Raw genomic sequence first — 17,194 nt, 5'->3', positions numbered from 1 at the left:
TAATTTGCAACTGATACACATATGTGTAGTACCTTCATATTCAACACACATAAAATGATATCAATATCTTTTTATATTTTAAGGGTAAAGTAAAGTATTCATATTTTGCCGATGATCGTATGGTATAAGTACACCGCGTAGCATGTGCTTGTCACAGACCTGGTTAATTGTCCTGAAGATCGACAGCCTCTCTCTCTCTCCCCCCCCCCCTCTCTCTCTCTCTCTCGTTTAGTTTATATTGAAGGTTTTAGGGGGGGTTTTGCGGAGGGGTGCATTTTAAACACGTTTAACAGTTTGACAGATCGCAGTAAAATTAATAATTATTTATTGTTATTACTGATAGTAAAATAATTTGAAAACAGATGGAATTTCTGATGGTCACTCGTTATCCACATGTCTCATTATACACTGGACAAAATTGCTAACGCACCACTTGAAATAAAATAATATTTACATCCTAGAATTTTTTAAAGATATATTTAATGTTTAAATAAGTCACCTTAATTATAAGTAAGGGGGTATGGCGCGTTTGATCGCAGAAGAGCGTGGCAGGACAGTTGGTATGGTCTCTGCAGAATGCTCCTTTAGTGAGGTTAGAAAAAATGTTAATAATTGTACGATTACAGGTGATATTTGCTAAAACATGACACAGCATGATTATCAAATTTAAAAAAATGTCGTTTAAGGTAGCCAAAGTGTTTAAAAGGCACCACACGTCAATTGCAAGGTTGTACCGGAAATTTGCGCAAACCGGAAGTGTGAGGGACCGAGCAAGAATTCCAAAGCGTCGCGTAAATACTAGGCGAAAAGACAGACAGATCCCATTTACACGAGCAAATGGAGCCCACACCTGATATTGATATGTGAATCACATAACGGGGGGTACCAATGTTTCATAAACAGTACTCAAAGCAACTGGTCAATAAGATTACAACAAATGATGTTTCATTTTCTGTATTATTATAAACTGTTAAAATAATATACTATATAATTAATCTTTGTTGATCTAAAACAATCGAAGAAGTAGTAGGTGGTAGTAGGTGGTGCGTTAGCAATTATGCCTAGTGTATACCCGTGTATTCTGTGTGTTCAAGCGAAGAGTGATTTCTTGTCAATGAGATGGTTTCACACCTTTGTGTAAAACAGTTGGGACTTAACTTAAATACAATTTACTTTGACAGTCACAGAACGTTGAAAGAGGTGAAGGGGCGGTTACGAAAAACTTTATTTGCAGCTGATACTATATTTGTGTTGTACAAGCTTCATATTGAACACACATAAAATTATATCAATATAATTAAGTATTTTGAGGGTTGAGTAAAATTTTCATATCATGCCGGTGACCGTAGGTAAACGCTCTCCGTGTAGCATGTGCCTGTCACGGACTAGGTTAATTGTCTTAAGCGTCGAGAAACTGCCGTAAAACGAGCAACAAACTGATATGGATTAAAAACATTTATGTAGTTGAAACTGTTTGAAATCAGTAAAAAAATCGAAAAATGATATTCTATAGTTCTTACCCTCTCCTTCATTTAGATTATACAATAAAAATGATTAATTTTTTTTTTAAATAATAGTTATATCCAGTTATATCCAAACTCTCTTCCAGCCAATTCATAAATGCAGGTGTTCCCCAGGGCTCTGTTCTTGGCCCATTATTGTTTTTACTCTATGTAAATGATGTGGCTGAAAACATGAGATCAATATGTAGACTTTATGCTGATGATAGTTCATTACAACAGTGTTCAAACAATATTTCTGTCATAGAAGATAATCTTAATTATGATCTTCATGTACTGAAGGAATGGTCAAAGCAATGGCTTCTAGAATTTAATCCACAAAAAACAAAAGTTGTATTCTTTAGTTTTAAAAATGTTGAAAAATTTCCTAATTTGATGTTTGATGATTGTACCTTGGAATATGTTTCACAACACAAGCATCTAGGAGTATTGTTATCTTCAAATTTAAGTTGGTCTAATCACATAGACATCATTGTTAAAATAGCTTACAAAAAACTTGGTCTACTTAAAAAACTTAAATTTACTGTATCTAGAGATATTTTAGCACAAATGTATGTATCATTTATAAGACCACAACTAGAGTATGCTGTTGAAGTTTGGTCTGGATGTACCCAATTTGATATGGATAAGCTTGAAAAGGTTCAACTTTATGCAGCAAGAATAGTTTCAGGTCTTTCAGTCATAGCCTCAAGAAATTCTCTATATTTGGAAACATGATGGGAACCATTAATAACGAGACGAGACCGCCTTAAATTATCTACTATGTTCAAAATTCATAACAATCTTGTTCCTTCTTATCTAAAAGACATAACTCCTGAAATTAGAAATGTCACTTCCAACTATAATACTAGAAACTCCTCAAACTATTCTTTGCCTAGATGTAGATTAGAAGCTTTTAATAAGTCATTTTTTCCTGACACTATTCGTAAGTGGAATAGTCTGAATAATAATACCAAGGAAGCTACTTCGTTAAATATTTTTAAGAAATCACTACAGAGCAATTATACAAAACCTCCTAAGTATTTTTCTTTTGGTAAAAGATTCTTGAATATCACTCATACGAAATTAAGGCATAATTGTGTTCTCAATTGTGATCTTTATCGGTGTAACATAATAGCAAACCCAATGTGTTCATGTGGAAGTTTAGAAGATGCACATCACTTGTTCTTCGTTTGTAAAAAATATTCATCATTAAGACAATCATTTATGTATAATCTTTTATCACTGAACTTTTTGAATATAATTGATGTACATTTGTTACTTTGGGGTGACAACACTTTATCTTATGATGAAAACATAAAAATATTTAAAGAAGTTCATACATTTATACAAAAGTGTGGTAGATTTATCTAAGTTTTTAAATCATTTGCATAACTTTCTTATCCATCCTAATTCTAATTCTAGATTTAAAACTAATGATTTATTTGTATTTCATTGCATGTTCTATAACTGTTATCAATGTTAACTGGCATTGTATGGCACTGTAATATATTATGTACAAGGAGAGGACATTCTAAGTTTTTGGAACTTGTGTCCAATCCTTTTGGCATTAGTCAATAAAATATGTTCAACACATCCAGTTACATGAAAATTATCACGGGTGCAGATAATTCTTTAATTAAAATTTCTTTAAAATAATTGTCAAGGAGTTTTAAAAACGTGCATTGAATACGTAATCATTTTAAGTGAAATGAAAACAATACATCAGACATGACCAGTATAGAGTGACTCTTATTGTTAGGTGGCCGTCTTATTGTCTAATAGCGTACAGGTAAAAATCGCTGATCACTTGTCCAACGGTAGGTCACACCGCCACGGTTTAAACATGACTGCAGCGAGGACCGCGATGGTGTAACGCGGAAAGGATTAGCGGTTAAGGACGTTGGATCCTGCGATCAAAAGTCTCTAATTTTTTTTCTAAAGTATTTTTTTAATATCTACACACATATCTAAACCAAAATTCAAAAGAAAATTTTGGGGTCTATATGCTCCTTTCGGTGCTACGGTGTATTTAATATGACCTTTCTGCACTGAAAGTGCAAATTGCACATAAATCGCTTTTCTCTCTATAATTTTTTATCGAAATGAACCATGGTATCAAATATAAATTTACATTATTTAGAATTAATAAAATCAAAATTATCATAATGAAAAAGTTTGCAATTTCTTCACCTTATTGATATTTTGACCTTTTTGCACTGAAAAAATACTATTTTTATTCATAAACGATTCAACATGCAATTAAGTAATTTAAAAGTCTCAAACTTTTTCTCAAATTATGACAGACTTGTCAAAAAAAACTTAAATATTCAGAAAATAAAACCAAATGTATCGGTCTAAAATGTAAATTTTGAGATATGGCATGAAATAAGCTAATTTTAGGGAAAATTGGAGTTGATTTTTTCTTTACTTTTATGAAATATCACTTAAACATGCCAATATATGTCGATAGAAATATTGAAATATTGTTGAAATATATTTTTTGAAACAATACGAAGATATCCCAATGCATAAACTATCTGAAAATTTGGTCTGCACGGAAGATAAGAAAGCTAAAATTAGGGTACTCTAAAACAACTGAGTTATAAAACATGTTCATTTTCTTCTTAAAAACCTTCCGCCACAAAATATAGTCCCTTACTACACTTTCTAAATATGGAATTTTTTCCTCACTATTTTCTTCAATAGAGTTTATTTGGCATTGTAAAAAAGGAATTTACAAGTAGAATTCATATATGACACAGAATTTCCAGACTAGAGGTGACACAAAATGGCTACCCAAAATCAGAGGATCGAACATGTACATCTATTATAGTACCACAGAAGTTCGAATTTTTATCAATAAAGCCAAAAAACTTACTTTACTGACTGAACCATGAGCTATGCGTAAGCATAGCTATGCTTACATATAGCTCATGGTTCAGTCAGTAAAATAAGTTTTTTGGCTTTATTGATAAAAAAAGAATCGAACTCCCGACAAATGAGTTCAATGCGTTCCATTCTTTTTCTTTTTTTGGGGGGGGGGGGGTGTTGCTTTTCACATGAAATTAACCCTTATCATTTTATTTTATAAACTATTTAGTTCTTTTTTTTCAACGTATTTGCCTTTGATCAAATAAACATATTATAGTAAAATTGATGTTAAAGCAGATAAGCTAGCGTGTTAGGGGTCGAAACAGTTGGACTACGATTTAACAAATACCTACTTTTGGTTTTAACATTTGCTATTTTCAATTTCATTCAGTTAGAGGTTACACAAGACTTAAGACGTTAAGTTCGAAGAAGGATGTCAGCGGTCACAAAAGTTATAGCCCAGCGGTTTTACGGTGAGGTTTTATTTTTTAAAATGACTTTGGAATATATTGCAACTCATAAACAGTTGTAGGATGAGTTCTGAAAATGTGAATCAAACTTTGGTAAAATTGCGTATCAAACCAAGCTTTGGTCCAAAGCTTGGTTTAATACGCAATTTTACAGCTTTTTGTGACGAACGTTACGTCTGCATCGTTTTCATCCTTCTTTTATCTTTAATGTCAAGTCGGAACAAATTGAAAACAAACAAAAAATTGAATAGTTCACAAGTTTAAACTGTGCAGTAGTTTGAACTTTTCCCAAAATAGTTATCAATTTGCTTCTTACATATAACTAAAACAATTCAGAAAGTTGGCGATTTATGGAATCTATTTCTTTCTTTTAGGTGTACTTAACCCAGGAAAGTCAGGAATATCTTGGTCAGTGTATCGTAATCATTCAGATGAAGGGAAAAGCAAGCGTAAAAAGGGGAAAACTCCTGCTGGAAAGTTTGATGATCCTCGCCAGGAACTAGAGACGGAGGAGGTGGTGAACATGACAGTTGAACAGGAACCTCTAGAGAGGTTCCCTGATGACAAGAACCCAGTCACTGGGGAAATCGGAGGTCCCAGGGGACCTGAACCTACTCGTTATGGTGACTGGGAAAGAAAGGGGCGTGTGACAGACTTTTGAACAATAATGCAATATTCAGAGCACATTAATAGCAGTGTCTTTCATTTTTGGTGGATCTGAACTGTGTTTTGATAACCACAAGTCAACACTTCTTCTGATCAATATTTATATGAGATTGATTTTCTTTGTTTGATATAGCTCTTTGTGTGTTTTCGCAAGAATGGAACCCTGTACATATCAAATATGTTTGCAGGTACATGTATATTACCATAAATGTTTTTCATTAAAGGAAGGTTTAAAAATTACAATGAAGATTTGTTGTGCCTGTAAGACAAGTTATAGGGGTGAAACTGTTTCATTGAACTGTCCGGAACCAATAATTATTTGAGTCATATGATGTTACCACTACCTGACAGCATTTTCATTAGTCATTAAATATCATACTACCAACTGATAACAAAATTTCATTTTTCTTAGTTATATAGATGACAGTAAATGCTTTATTTTATAGAGTACATAGTTCTGCAATTTTGCTGTTTTGTATATATCAAATAGTGAGATTATAAAATCGCAATCACCAATTTTTTGTTATAATTTCATATAGTTCAAAACTGTCTGAAAAGTACTAATATAGTGAGATTTTAAAATCAGTGAGGGTTTCTTCTTGTGATTTTACGCTGAAATTACTTCCTTGCATTTAATTACTGATATACAGTATTTTCAGGAACAACCAATTTGCTTTTACTTCAACTTTATTAAGCAAACAAAAGAAAATGGAAGAGTTTTCATAATATAAAATGAATTTATTGATACATTTTTGACATTGTTTCAAATGCTGCACTTACAAATTTTAATGTATTTAATGAAATTTAGTAGTAAAAAGCATGGAAGTTGATTTATATATAACATCTTTTAAAATCTTCCTTATCAAGTATCATGACAATGTTTAACACATATTCCATGGGAGACAGCAAATTACATGTACATGCACTGCCTTTCGATATTAGTACATGTATTTTGAAATAAGCCTCAAAGTTGTTGGACAACAACCAATTTGTAAATGTACATTAACTTTATATCATTCATCAGAAGAAATCCATGTTTTAATTCCTGATTTACAATGATGTCTTGAAGCTGGAAAATATGATAATCTACAATTTTTTCATATTCATTCACAAATCCATAATCGAGGAATAACCACATTATTCATCATTTCTTGTTGCAAAGATACCATGGCCAAGTTACGAACGAAGGGCGCAAAACTGTTGGAATATTTCCAAAATATGAAAGTCAATGTCACTTGTAAATAAAAGAGACTCCAGGGTGCTGATGTATCTAAAAACCAATTCATGGTGCTGAAATAGAAGCAATGCACAGGGTTTAACAGTGTTTAAAAATTCAAACTTTTTGCACAGTAATGAACATTTTCTAGTTTTGAAGAAGATACATACCAGTAAAAAGATTTGTTGCAATCGTTCAATTACCCATTTGTACCAAGGTGTATTGTAATCAATGCTATTTCCTTCACACTTTGCCAAATGGTCCGTCAGAATCATTATGAATCTCTGTCAACGACAATATGCCATATCAGCATGGAGAAAAGAAACATGGTTTAAAGTTATTTCACTCAGAAACAAATACACTGTATTTTGTTCTGCACATTAACTATCACAGTATAGGTATATCATAACCTTTATTTGCATAGTTTTTTTAAAATCCTGTTAATTATTTCAAGTTCCTTCATACCTGAAATATGATCAGGAACAAGCGTTTTTGTTGGTTCTGAGCTGCCTCAAGTCTCTCTTCCATTCTCTCTATGATGTCATCAGTAGGAATCTCCTCATCTTCATCATCCATCAAACCATCTGCTTGCTGCAATAAATGTAAACCAACTTTAATATTCTGTTAGTCCTGAATATGAAAATTCTCATGTACTACAACAATAAGTACAATGGCTAGTTAAACATAAAATTAGAGCTTCCATTTCCTCACCCCTTAATATTATGGTCTTTAAAATGACACTTTTTCAACATACCCTTTTTTCCTGAACATTGAGGTTTAAAACAAAATAATCTTTTTTTAACCTTTCTCTTGGCTGCATCCAGTTTATCCTTGGCATCCTCCACGTCTTGTTGTAGTTTGTCTACTTGCTTACTCATCTTCCTAATTGTTGCATGCATGATCTCCCAAACATAAAATCTGCCAGAAGATGTAAACATCTAAGGTACATGTTCATGTAAAAACCCATAGGTTGTTATATCTCTTAGATGAAAGTTGTAAAACTTAGTAAAAATCTGTCATACTTTGTAAACTCTGGCTGCATTTCACTGGAAAACAACCAATTAGCAACAGCTGATGGCTCCACAATCTGGGTCTTCAGTAATTTATCAACAAGCACTACCATCATCTATAACAAAATAATCAAGACTGTTCACATGGACAGGGGTACATGCCAATTTTGTATTCACTTCAGAAATATGCAGATATTGTGAAGAAGTGGACTGATATCAATGAAGATTTGTCAGAGCCTGAATTTTTCCTACTGGTGTACATCTTCAGAATTAACAGGTAGGTGTGGAAGTTTTACCTGTTGATGTGAGCTCCAGACCTCAAACATTGTACGGAGTAACCAGATCTGTCCCTCCTCTGTGTCAGCTAGAAGCTTCAAAATGTGATGGAATCTATTGACAAAGTAACGGAATTAACATTATGATCTCTATATCATCCGCAATTACTTTTGATAAATTTGTTCAGGTTAATTCAATTTATCAACCATGATGTTTTTATAAAGATATCAGTCATTGATTGGCATTTATGAGAAATCTAATTTTCTGTGTTCTTACTTGGCTATGGCTGCAAATGAATGACTGAAAGATTTGTTGCCAAGATGAAGTAAGACGGAGACAAAGACATCTATCCTGAGTGGATGGTAGGTGGGGTCACCTGAAAGAAAATCATTAAAATAGTCAAATCATTAAAAAACTCGAGAAATATGAAACCCTCATCTACTACCAGTACATGGTCAGCGGGGTCACCTGGAAAAATAAACACAGTCAAATGATTAAATACTTGATTAATATGAACCCTCATCTATTACATGAGGGTTTGATGGTTTATTTTAAACATGGCAATTATTTCTTAAAAGGTGCAGAGCAAAACTATATACCGTATATATGTACTAAAATTGAAATAATATTTTGTAGCATCTCCAATCATGTTCACTGTAGTTTAGAGACTATACACCAAGGTTCCACAGCTGTTAACAGGACGATCATGTTGACTTACTCTCTTCCTCACTCAGAGGGTTGGGGAGATCCTTGAGCAGCACCATGGCTTCCTCGGGGGTACACTTGGACTTGATGGCGGAGATCAGCTGATGGGCCACCATGGTCCCCGGCATGGACCCCGCCCCCTCCTTCTCATACTTGAACTCAGAGTGAGGCTTCTCAGGGATCAAGGCTTCAAAGCTCTCTGGCACCGTTTCTACCATTCTCTGGTGGTATGATAATCTGCAATGCATGCATGTAAAATAAAATCAAACATAATTTATTACATTGTGCATGTTCAAGTTACAAGCAGTAAAAATTCTTCATGATCCAGATAATTGCAAAATTTAATGACTGAAGCTGAATAAAAATATGATAATAAATATTAACAGTTCCCAGTGTAAATAAAATCTTGAACATAACTACCGGTATACTATAAAAACATCAAATTTTAAATTTAACATATAAGAGGTGAGTACAACAAAACTATGTCTTTATACCTCATGGCTTTGAGAAGCACTTCCTTCACAAACTTGGGTTTGGGTAACTCTGGGTCCATCTGACAACAGGTGGACCAGTCATCCCAGCTCCAGCGGAACTGGAAGTTACTCAAGTGGTAGGCAAACCAATTAGAAAATCTAGGGAGAATAATCAAATATTTGTTTAATATCAATATCACCTCAGTTTAACAGTATCCCATTTACTGGCTAACTTATTGATAAATGTATATGAATAACACCACATCTGATCTAGATTTACATACCTCTCAATACAAGTCACATTCATGGTGTCAATTCTCTCATACAACATTTCTGTGGCTTGAGCTAACTATGACGGTTAAGAAAATCAAAGAAAAAGTCATTCATACGTAATATTCCACACAAAGTTTTCTCTTACTGAGTCAGACCACTTGCTGGTATCTGTATTTTCAATAACGTAACTTCTACTTTTACTGTAGAATTATTTACTATGTTTTGTGACAAAATAATGCAACTCTGTAAAAAGGATACAACTTGGGGCATGGATCCTGGCTGTAGTTTACAGAGTTCAATCAGTAGGGAGCCATAGAAGATCTCTAGGTAGGGGGGCACTGGCAGCAGAAACAGCTGAGAAAACATCACCTGTAAAACACACCCCAGAAATGTAATGCACATCATACAGAGTAAATATAAAATATATAAGCAATAAGATAAATGGACAAGTGTAGGTCATACCTCTACAATCATGTAATTCAGGGGAATCTTGTTCTTAGAAGGAAAGCTGAGTAATGCTGCAGCACTGAAATAATAAGAATAAAACTGCTTATCTCACAAACACATGTACAATGTACATTTGTACATTACAAATCACAATGCTTTTGTAAATTATATAACATTTAGCAACATGCCTGACATACAAAGCTCAAAATTTACATGTGACAATAAGTTTGAAATATACACCGTACTGTTAACGTACATAAATTAAAACACTTGAAATTTATTGCAAACGTTCTCATTCATAGTTTAGCTTACTCATTAATTAGCACATCAAATCTAAGCTTCTTTTGTATCAATATGTATCATTTACATGTACATGTACTAATATATCCATTAGAATGACTTACCAATCCTTGCGCTCTGCAAAGTTTGTACGGAGTATCCTGTCAATCTGTTCCTCAATCAAGTATCTCTCAATGGAGTGGCTCCCGGGTAACACAGGACCCTGAAATAAAAGAACACTCCATCTTAAGAAATAAGACCTAGTATGATATCGTTTACTGATTCACACTTAGTACATGTATAAATAAACCATTGCACTGACAACTCTTCAAAAACTTTTGTTTTTATTGTACAATAGATTGGAATAAAGTATATTTTACTTTAAACAATTAACGGTAACCATTTTTTTTGCTGCACCAATTTTTTTTCACAGATACTTACATATGAATAATTTAAGACAAAAACAGCAAGAGTCAAAAATCCTAACCACTTCAGGAGGGTATTTCTGTCTAGTAATTACAGTACTACAGGGGATGTCATGGAACAGAAGTTGAAATACATATACATGTGTCTAAATATTGGTACCATTTGCCAACATTCAAGTGATTCTGTCAACAAGCCCCTACCTCAGGTACATCTGTGTAGTCAAACATCCTAAAGACGACCCTGGGGAGGGGGTAGGTAGTTTCCTCGTTGTGTGAGGGGGGTATAATCTGGGGAAGAGTGTGCTGCAAAGCCTCACATAACACTCCATCAAAGGCCAGGTACGGCCGCACTATTTGTTTCTCTGACCATTTGTTGGCCCTCAGATTCTTGATTTGGGCCCAGAGGCAATCCAGATACTATAGAGGAAGAGAAAAATATCTCACCACGCATGTTTTTAAATACATTTCATTCACAATGAATGAGCAATAGGAAATAATAATTACAACCAACCATACTGAACCAAAGACAAACATGTTATCTTAAAGTAGATTAAAGACTTTTAATGTTTGCCTCAGTGGTCAATCAAACAAGTACATGTATCACAACAAATGAAATAGCAAACAAACCTCCTCCTGGGGGTGAGGAAAATCAGATGTCCACACTCTCAGGGCCGGGACATGGATCTTTTGTCTCTTGCTGCAGGAATAAGATGTTGACAAGCAAACCAATTATTATACAATCTTAATATTCCACTGAGGAACCTTATTATAATATACTGAACATGTATGTTATGATGTGGAGAATTCTGAATATTAAGTCTTCTTTCAGCCTTATACAATCGAAAGAAATTTTCACCTGATTAAAATACCTCAGTATACTCACTTAATTTTTTTTCTACTTTTAACTCTTTGAAAACAAAATTTCCTGACGTTACATTTACAAACCTGATATAGTTGTCAATGGTTGATAGGAGTTTGTTGAATTCAGCTTCTTTCTTTTCATGCAGTTCTTTAGCAACCTACAGCCCAAAAATCCATTTCACCAAGAAAACAGAATTATTTTTACCTGAATACTTATCTTTATTCACTGTTAAATACATACTCTTCACTGTATCATTGTAATGGTCAATAAAATTTTACCATTAATCATTTATCCTTATTCATTATCATCATTTTCCTTACAACTACTAGAATATTACATGACTTGGGAGTCTTGGTACTTACCCAGGGTAGGGCAGACATTACTGCATACACATACCAATCAGATCGCACCTGTTCACAAAATCAAGGTGTATCAGGTGAAGAAATCAAAAGAATCAAGGTAAGATATACAAAGTTCATTTGTTATCACTTATGAACAATTACATAAAGTACTATACAAAACAATTTAAAATGTAAAATCCTGTAATATCATATTTTAAATAATGATGACTCAAAAGCATAAAAACACTAACTTGATGTTATTTTTAAAATTGACACATATATTTAAATAGGGATGACTTGCTCATTTACCTGAGGAATGTTGTCTTCCAGTGTTACTTCTATGAAATTGTCGAACATGGAGAGGAGGGAACCAGCTACAATTACATGACAGTTGACACAATCAGCTAAAAATCGAACCTGCAAGAGAAGAGTGAACACAACATCATTACTGAACAAATATATGATTTAGTCAACCCAAGTTATCTTTGACCTTGAACCAACATTCTGAGGTTCAAAAATGGCCAAAATGCCTTAATGATGATGTTCAAATTCTGTTCAAGGATGTTCTAAAGTTCAAAACAGTTCTGTTTGTATCTAAAAGGTCATATTTATTGTTTAGATATTAACCAAAGATCATGGTTGTTGCCACTGTCAAGAATAAAAACAAAATTTTGAGGAAAATTCTCAATTTTTGTTACCTTAATCAACTTCATTCATGGTAGTCACATGCTTTTTTAACTACTTACAAATTTTAGTGAAAAAAACCCAGTACTTACAATCAACTTTGCATTGTCATATTCTCCTGTCTTCAAGGATTCCTTTAGATTTCTGATTAGCATTTCTACAAACTGAAAAGAATAACTACAATAATATGATGGAGTATAACCTATTATCTTCAAGTTTCAAGAATTCCTACAAAATTTCCAGAAATACCAGTGGTTTAAACTGGATTGCAATCATCCAGATGCTCAATATTGCATAATGTAACTGTATAATCCACTTATGAAATTAAAAGATATTTTTTCTCTAAAATTTTAAAGGTAACTTACTTCTCCACCACAGTTATAGTTCTTGGCATTCAGAAGTCCAACTAAAGTGGTATAGACGGCCATCTTTTCTGGGAGCTTAACAACACTGCAAGTAAAATTTTATTTATCATAAAAGCTAGCAAAGAGAAAGCAACAAAAAATTAACATGAATAATTTGCAGCTGTGTACTGTTATTGCCTTTTTTAATCAGCTTGTCATCTCCTAATTAAAATTTTTAGATTATAGTCTAATACATTTCCTTTTCATCCTCTAATGCTTATTCTGGTTTAATATTAAAAAAAAAACCAATTGTATGGAAATTGCTCATCACACTCTATCAATTACTTACCATGAACATAAAATCCTCATTATCTTTGTTTTATAATTCGCCAAATCTGCCTCCAACACACTTGCTAGTCCTTCCAAGTTACTTTCCAGAGAAGAAGTACTCTAGGAAAGATCAATATACATGTACTTGAATGTTACTTTAGCTACAGGCAAAACTACATTTTATAATATTGTGTCATGTAATTTCAAGTGATATTAAAAGCAGTGTAAAAATCCAATTATATACAAAGGTGAAGACGATAACTCTAAGGTTTATGGTAATTTACCTTTTCTCCTACTCGGGTGATGAGGGATTCCAGTCTTTCTTCAATGTCTATATTCTCCGATCCCCTTCTGCGCTTTCTTGCAGAATGACCAACTAAAGAGATATCGATGACAATTGCATTAGCATTATTGCATCTCCACTGAATTCATAATACACCAGTTTCTGCTCACAGGAAGCTCTAACTCAGTTACAATAGAATCAGAAACACTACAATATTCCTTTTTTTATATATCGCAATGGGTCTAAACTATTCTCTTTTGAGAAGTGGACAGGCATAGCCTACATCCACTTCTCTTCGCAAGCCCTCATGTTTTGATTCTGGAAAACGTGTAAATGTCGGAACCAAAGACGGTTTACGCTTCGACTCATGTTTCGACTCCAGTTTCCCTGAATTTTCGTAACAGACCTACTATTTCTACATTTTAAACATTATTGCATCCATATATCACAAAAAATCAATAATAACCCGCTGTCAAATCATTTTCGCAACTTCTACATCCCGGGTTTAAATTTTGTGCATCACATTGTTTATCTAGGTCAGTGCAGATTAAATGTTTATGTTTCGGATAAAATTGGAAACATATTTAAAACAATAATGTCGAAAACGTAACTGAATCAACTTAATCTTACAATGTGCAAACAAATACTGAGTTAAATAATTACAAAGTGGTATTTCTTCCCTTTTTAATCATCTCTTATGGTGACAAATTTTGTTCTACATTTGTTTTTAACAATAAAACGAACATTGATTAATATAGCATACAAGAAAGATTAAAATAAAAGAGTTTTCATTGTTTTATGTGACAAAGTTACTTGTTTTATCGTATGCATTTTGTTAATTTGTCTTAAATTGTAAAACCGTTCTATATAGCTTTGTAAATTTTAAGAAAAATACCTTTAATCTAAAGTCTACAATCGAAACACTATTTTCCATTTTTTCCGACTCTAAATTTTCTACTTTTTAAACCACCTATAGCGAATGATCTCATAGTTTAAAACCGGAATGTAGAAGTTGAGAAAATGATTTGAAAGCGGGTTAGTGGTGATTTGTTTGTAATATATGGATGCATTTATGTTTAAAATGTAGAAATAATAGGTCTGTTACAAAAATTCAGGGAAACTGGAGTCGAAACATGGGTCGAAGTGTAAACCGTCTTTGGTTCCGACATTTACACGTTTTCCAGAATCAAAATATGAGGGCTTGCGAAGAGAAGTGGATGTAGGCTATGCCTGTCCACTTCTCAAAAGAGAATAGGTCTAAACAAAGTACCATAACGAATCACAAATAAGCTGAGGGCCAAATAGACAGAAATTTAAAAGAGAAAGTTGAATTATTCTCCATCCAACAATCACAGTCTGTATAAGTGAATGATAAAGTTATAATAATAATCATGATAACTTCAAAGAAAGTAATGGCCATAGGGCAATGGTATACAATAAGCAGTAATTTGGTAGAACCTGATCTGTATATTCTGTTTAATTTTTTTTTAACAGGTAAGACCTTTGGAAAAAGTTTTACCACGTTGCATGCAAAATATGAATAACATTCATCAATAAATTCCTTAAATAGGAGAATAATGATAAATAAAAATCATATGAGACTGAGGGTGAAATTTCTACAATAGCAATTGTGAATAATTTGTCTGCATTTTCTCGTAAATTTTTGTTTAGTTGTATTCTTTTTATAACAATACAAAGGTCACACTATTTGCAGTTACCGTCTTCCTCATCGCTGGAGTCTCTTCGACGACGAGACATTCTGCAAATTCAGTCAAAGAGAATCAACCGGCAAATAAAAGAACAATCTTGAGCAGCAACGCTCTCGGGTTTTGGTGTTTTGTATTTCAGGGATGCCGAGCCCGATCACGTATCAATTTCTGACAAAAATAACTCGTACCCAATATGCATCAAGAAATTGCAAAAGAAGATTTAAACAAAAAATCTACATGAAGTCGATAAATTGTTTGGATCCTCGGATATTATTGAATATTCAATGATAAATTAAAATGTGGTGCAAAATCATCTCGGGATCCTGTAATCAAAAGTCTTTTAGTTTTTTTTCTATATAAAGTATTTTTTTTATTTTTTTAACACGTACACACAAATCTAAACCAAAACTCAAAACAAAATTTTGGGGTCTATATGCTCCTTTCGATGCTACGGTGTATTTAATATGACCTTTCTGCACTGAAAGTGCAAATTGCACATAAATAACTTTCCCTCTATGATTTTTTATCGAAATTAACCATGGTATCAAATACAAATTTATATCATTTAGAATTAATAAAATTATCATAAAGAAATCACCTTATTGATAATTTGACCTTTTTGCACTGAAAAAAACCCCACTATTTTTATTCATATTCATATTCATTATTCATAATCAACATGCAATCAAATAATTTAAAAGTCTCAAACTTTTTCTCAAATTATGACAGACTTGTCAAAAGAAACTTAAATATTCAGATAATAAAACCAAAAGTATGGGTCTATAATGTAAATTTTGAGATATGGCATGAAATAAGCTAATTTTAGGGGAAAATTGGAGTTGATTTTTTCTTTACCTTTATGAAATATCACTTAAATATGCCAATATTTGTCGATAGAAATATTGAAATATGTTTTTTGAAACAACACAAAGATATCCCAATGCATAAACTATCTGAAAATTTGGTCTGCACGGAAAATAAGAAAGCTAAAATTACAGTACTCTAAAACAACTGAAAAATGTTCATTTTCTTCCAAAAAACCTTCCGCCACAAAATATAGTCCCTTACCACACTCTCTAAATATATAATTTTTCCTCCACTATTTTATTCAATATAGTTTATTTGGCATTGTAAAAAAAGAATTTATAATTAGAATTCATGTATGACACAGAATTTGCAGACTAGAGGTGATCCAAAATGGCTACCCAAAATCAGAGGATCGAACCTCTTTAAGCCTGCGGCTTTGGGTGCCATTTATAGATTATTTACATCAAAATTAATTAAACCAAAGCAAACCAGGGTAATTTTGGAATACATATTTGATTTACTACTGTTTAGATTTAGATACATATTCACATACAAACAAACAAAGACTGAAGACTCCAAAATAACTACTAAGTTTTAACCAAAATGTGGAAGTTGTTGAAGTTGTAAAGAGTTGTACAATCGAACACCATCGCACACTTACTGATGAACATTTGATTCTTTCAAAATGAAATGAAATGATTGATATATTGTATCTTGAAGATTTGACAAACACGTAGTTTCGAGTCTGTCCCAAGTTATTGCTTCCATCACTTTTTGACGATTTTTATAAAAATGCACATACCTTTGAAAGAAGTACAGTTGAAATCGATGAAATGGAAAATATCCAAGATATCTTCATTAACAAATTATCCCTTTTCACTCATAAAAGTTTACAGGAACGAAAACAAATTTCTTACGGAGATTTACAATGAGAAATGTTTACACCTTTTCTCCATTCGGGAGTACTCAGGACACCTCGCGCAATTTTTCAACGTTATCATCCGGGCATATTAATGGCTGATGCAATGCTAAATCCCCGTCGACTTTCTATTTTGGGATGTGTATTGAAACCCGAAGCGGTAGAGGGGAGTTTGAAAACAGATAATCTGTACTTTTTTCATATTAGTGGATGAAATTAGTTTGAGCACAAAGGTATTTATTATTATTTAAATATCAAGCGAAAAGTGGAGGAAGCAAAAACTCGGGACAAAGTATAACGTT

The 17,194-nt window shown here is 32.9% G+C and overlaps 2 protein-coding genes across 2 annotated transcripts; one reads left to right on the top strand and one right to left on the bottom strand.

Moving 5' to 3' along the window:
• The first annotated feature begins 4,701 nt into the window (after window positions 1–4,701).
• On the top strand, window positions 4,702–5,752 carry LOC105318091 (succinate dehydrogenase assembly factor 4, mitochondrial). Its single transcript, XM_011415017.4, has 2 exons — window positions 4,702–4,846; window positions 5,218–5,752. The coding sequence occupies exons 1-2, from the start codon at window positions 4,807–4,809 to the stop codon at window positions 5,502–5,504; spliced, it is 327 nt and encodes a 108-aa protein (XP_011413319.1). The 5' UTR covers window positions 4,702–4,806; the 3' UTR covers window positions 5,505–5,752.
• A 474-nt stretch (window positions 5,753–6,226) lies between these two features.
• LOC105318090 (nuclear cap-binding protein subunit 1) lies at window positions 6,227–15,334 on the bottom strand. The gene is made up of 23 exons (XM_011415016.4): window positions 15,176–15,334; window positions 13,459–13,550; window positions 13,194–13,294; window positions 12,866–12,950; window positions 12,593–12,664; window positions 12,126–12,233; window positions 11,838–11,885; window positions 11,559–11,632; window positions 11,241–11,310; window positions 10,815–11,030; window positions 10,314–10,411; window positions 9,925–9,988; window positions 9,721–9,831; window positions 9,474–9,538; window positions 9,211–9,348; window positions 8,730–8,953; window positions 8,288–8,387; window positions 8,032–8,125; window positions 7,748–7,851; window positions 7,529–7,643; window positions 7,191–7,316; window positions 6,896–7,009; window positions 6,227–6,799 (listed from the first exon to the last, which is right to left on the bottom strand). Exons 1-23 carry the CDS (start codon window positions 15,213–15,215, stop codon window positions 6,686–6,688), a joined length of 2,373 nt encoding a protein of 790 aa, XP_011413318.1. The 5' UTR covers window positions 15,216–15,334; the 3' UTR covers window positions 6,227–6,685.
• Between the last annotated feature and the right edge of the window lie 1,860 nt (window positions 15,335–17,194).

This window comes from Magallana gigas, chromosome 6 (assembly GCF_963853765.1).
Source record: "Magallana gigas chromosome 6, xbMagGiga1.1, whole genome shotgun sequence".
NCBI lineage: Eukaryota > Metazoa > Mollusca > Bivalvia > Ostreida > Ostreidae > Magallana > Magallana gigas.
This window is presented reverse-complemented; position numbering and strand designations above follow the sequence as displayed.

Excerpts from the sequence above, each read along its gene's own strand:
- LOC105318090 (XM_011415016.4), bottom strand. The coding sequence starts at position 15,215 with ATGTCTCGTCGTCGAAGAGACTCCAGCGATGAGGAAGACG. Across the intron at positions 13,551-15,175 it reads CTCCAGCGATGAGGAAGACG|TTGGTCATTCTGCAAGAAAG; the intron begins GTAACTGCAAAT and ends ATATCTCTTTAG. Across the intron at positions 12,234-12,592 it reads ATGACAATGCAAAGTTGATT|GTTCGATTTTTAGCTGATTG; the intron begins GTAAGTACTGGG and ends CTTCTCTTGCAG.
- LOC105318091 (XM_011415017.4), top strand. The coding sequence starts at position 4,807 with ATGTCAGCGGTCACAAAAGTTATAGCCCAGCGGTTTTACG. Across the intron at positions 4,847-5,217 it reads TATAGCCCAGCGGTTTTACG|GTGTACTTAACCCAGGAAAG; the intron begins GTGAGGTTTTAT and ends TCTTTCTTTTAG.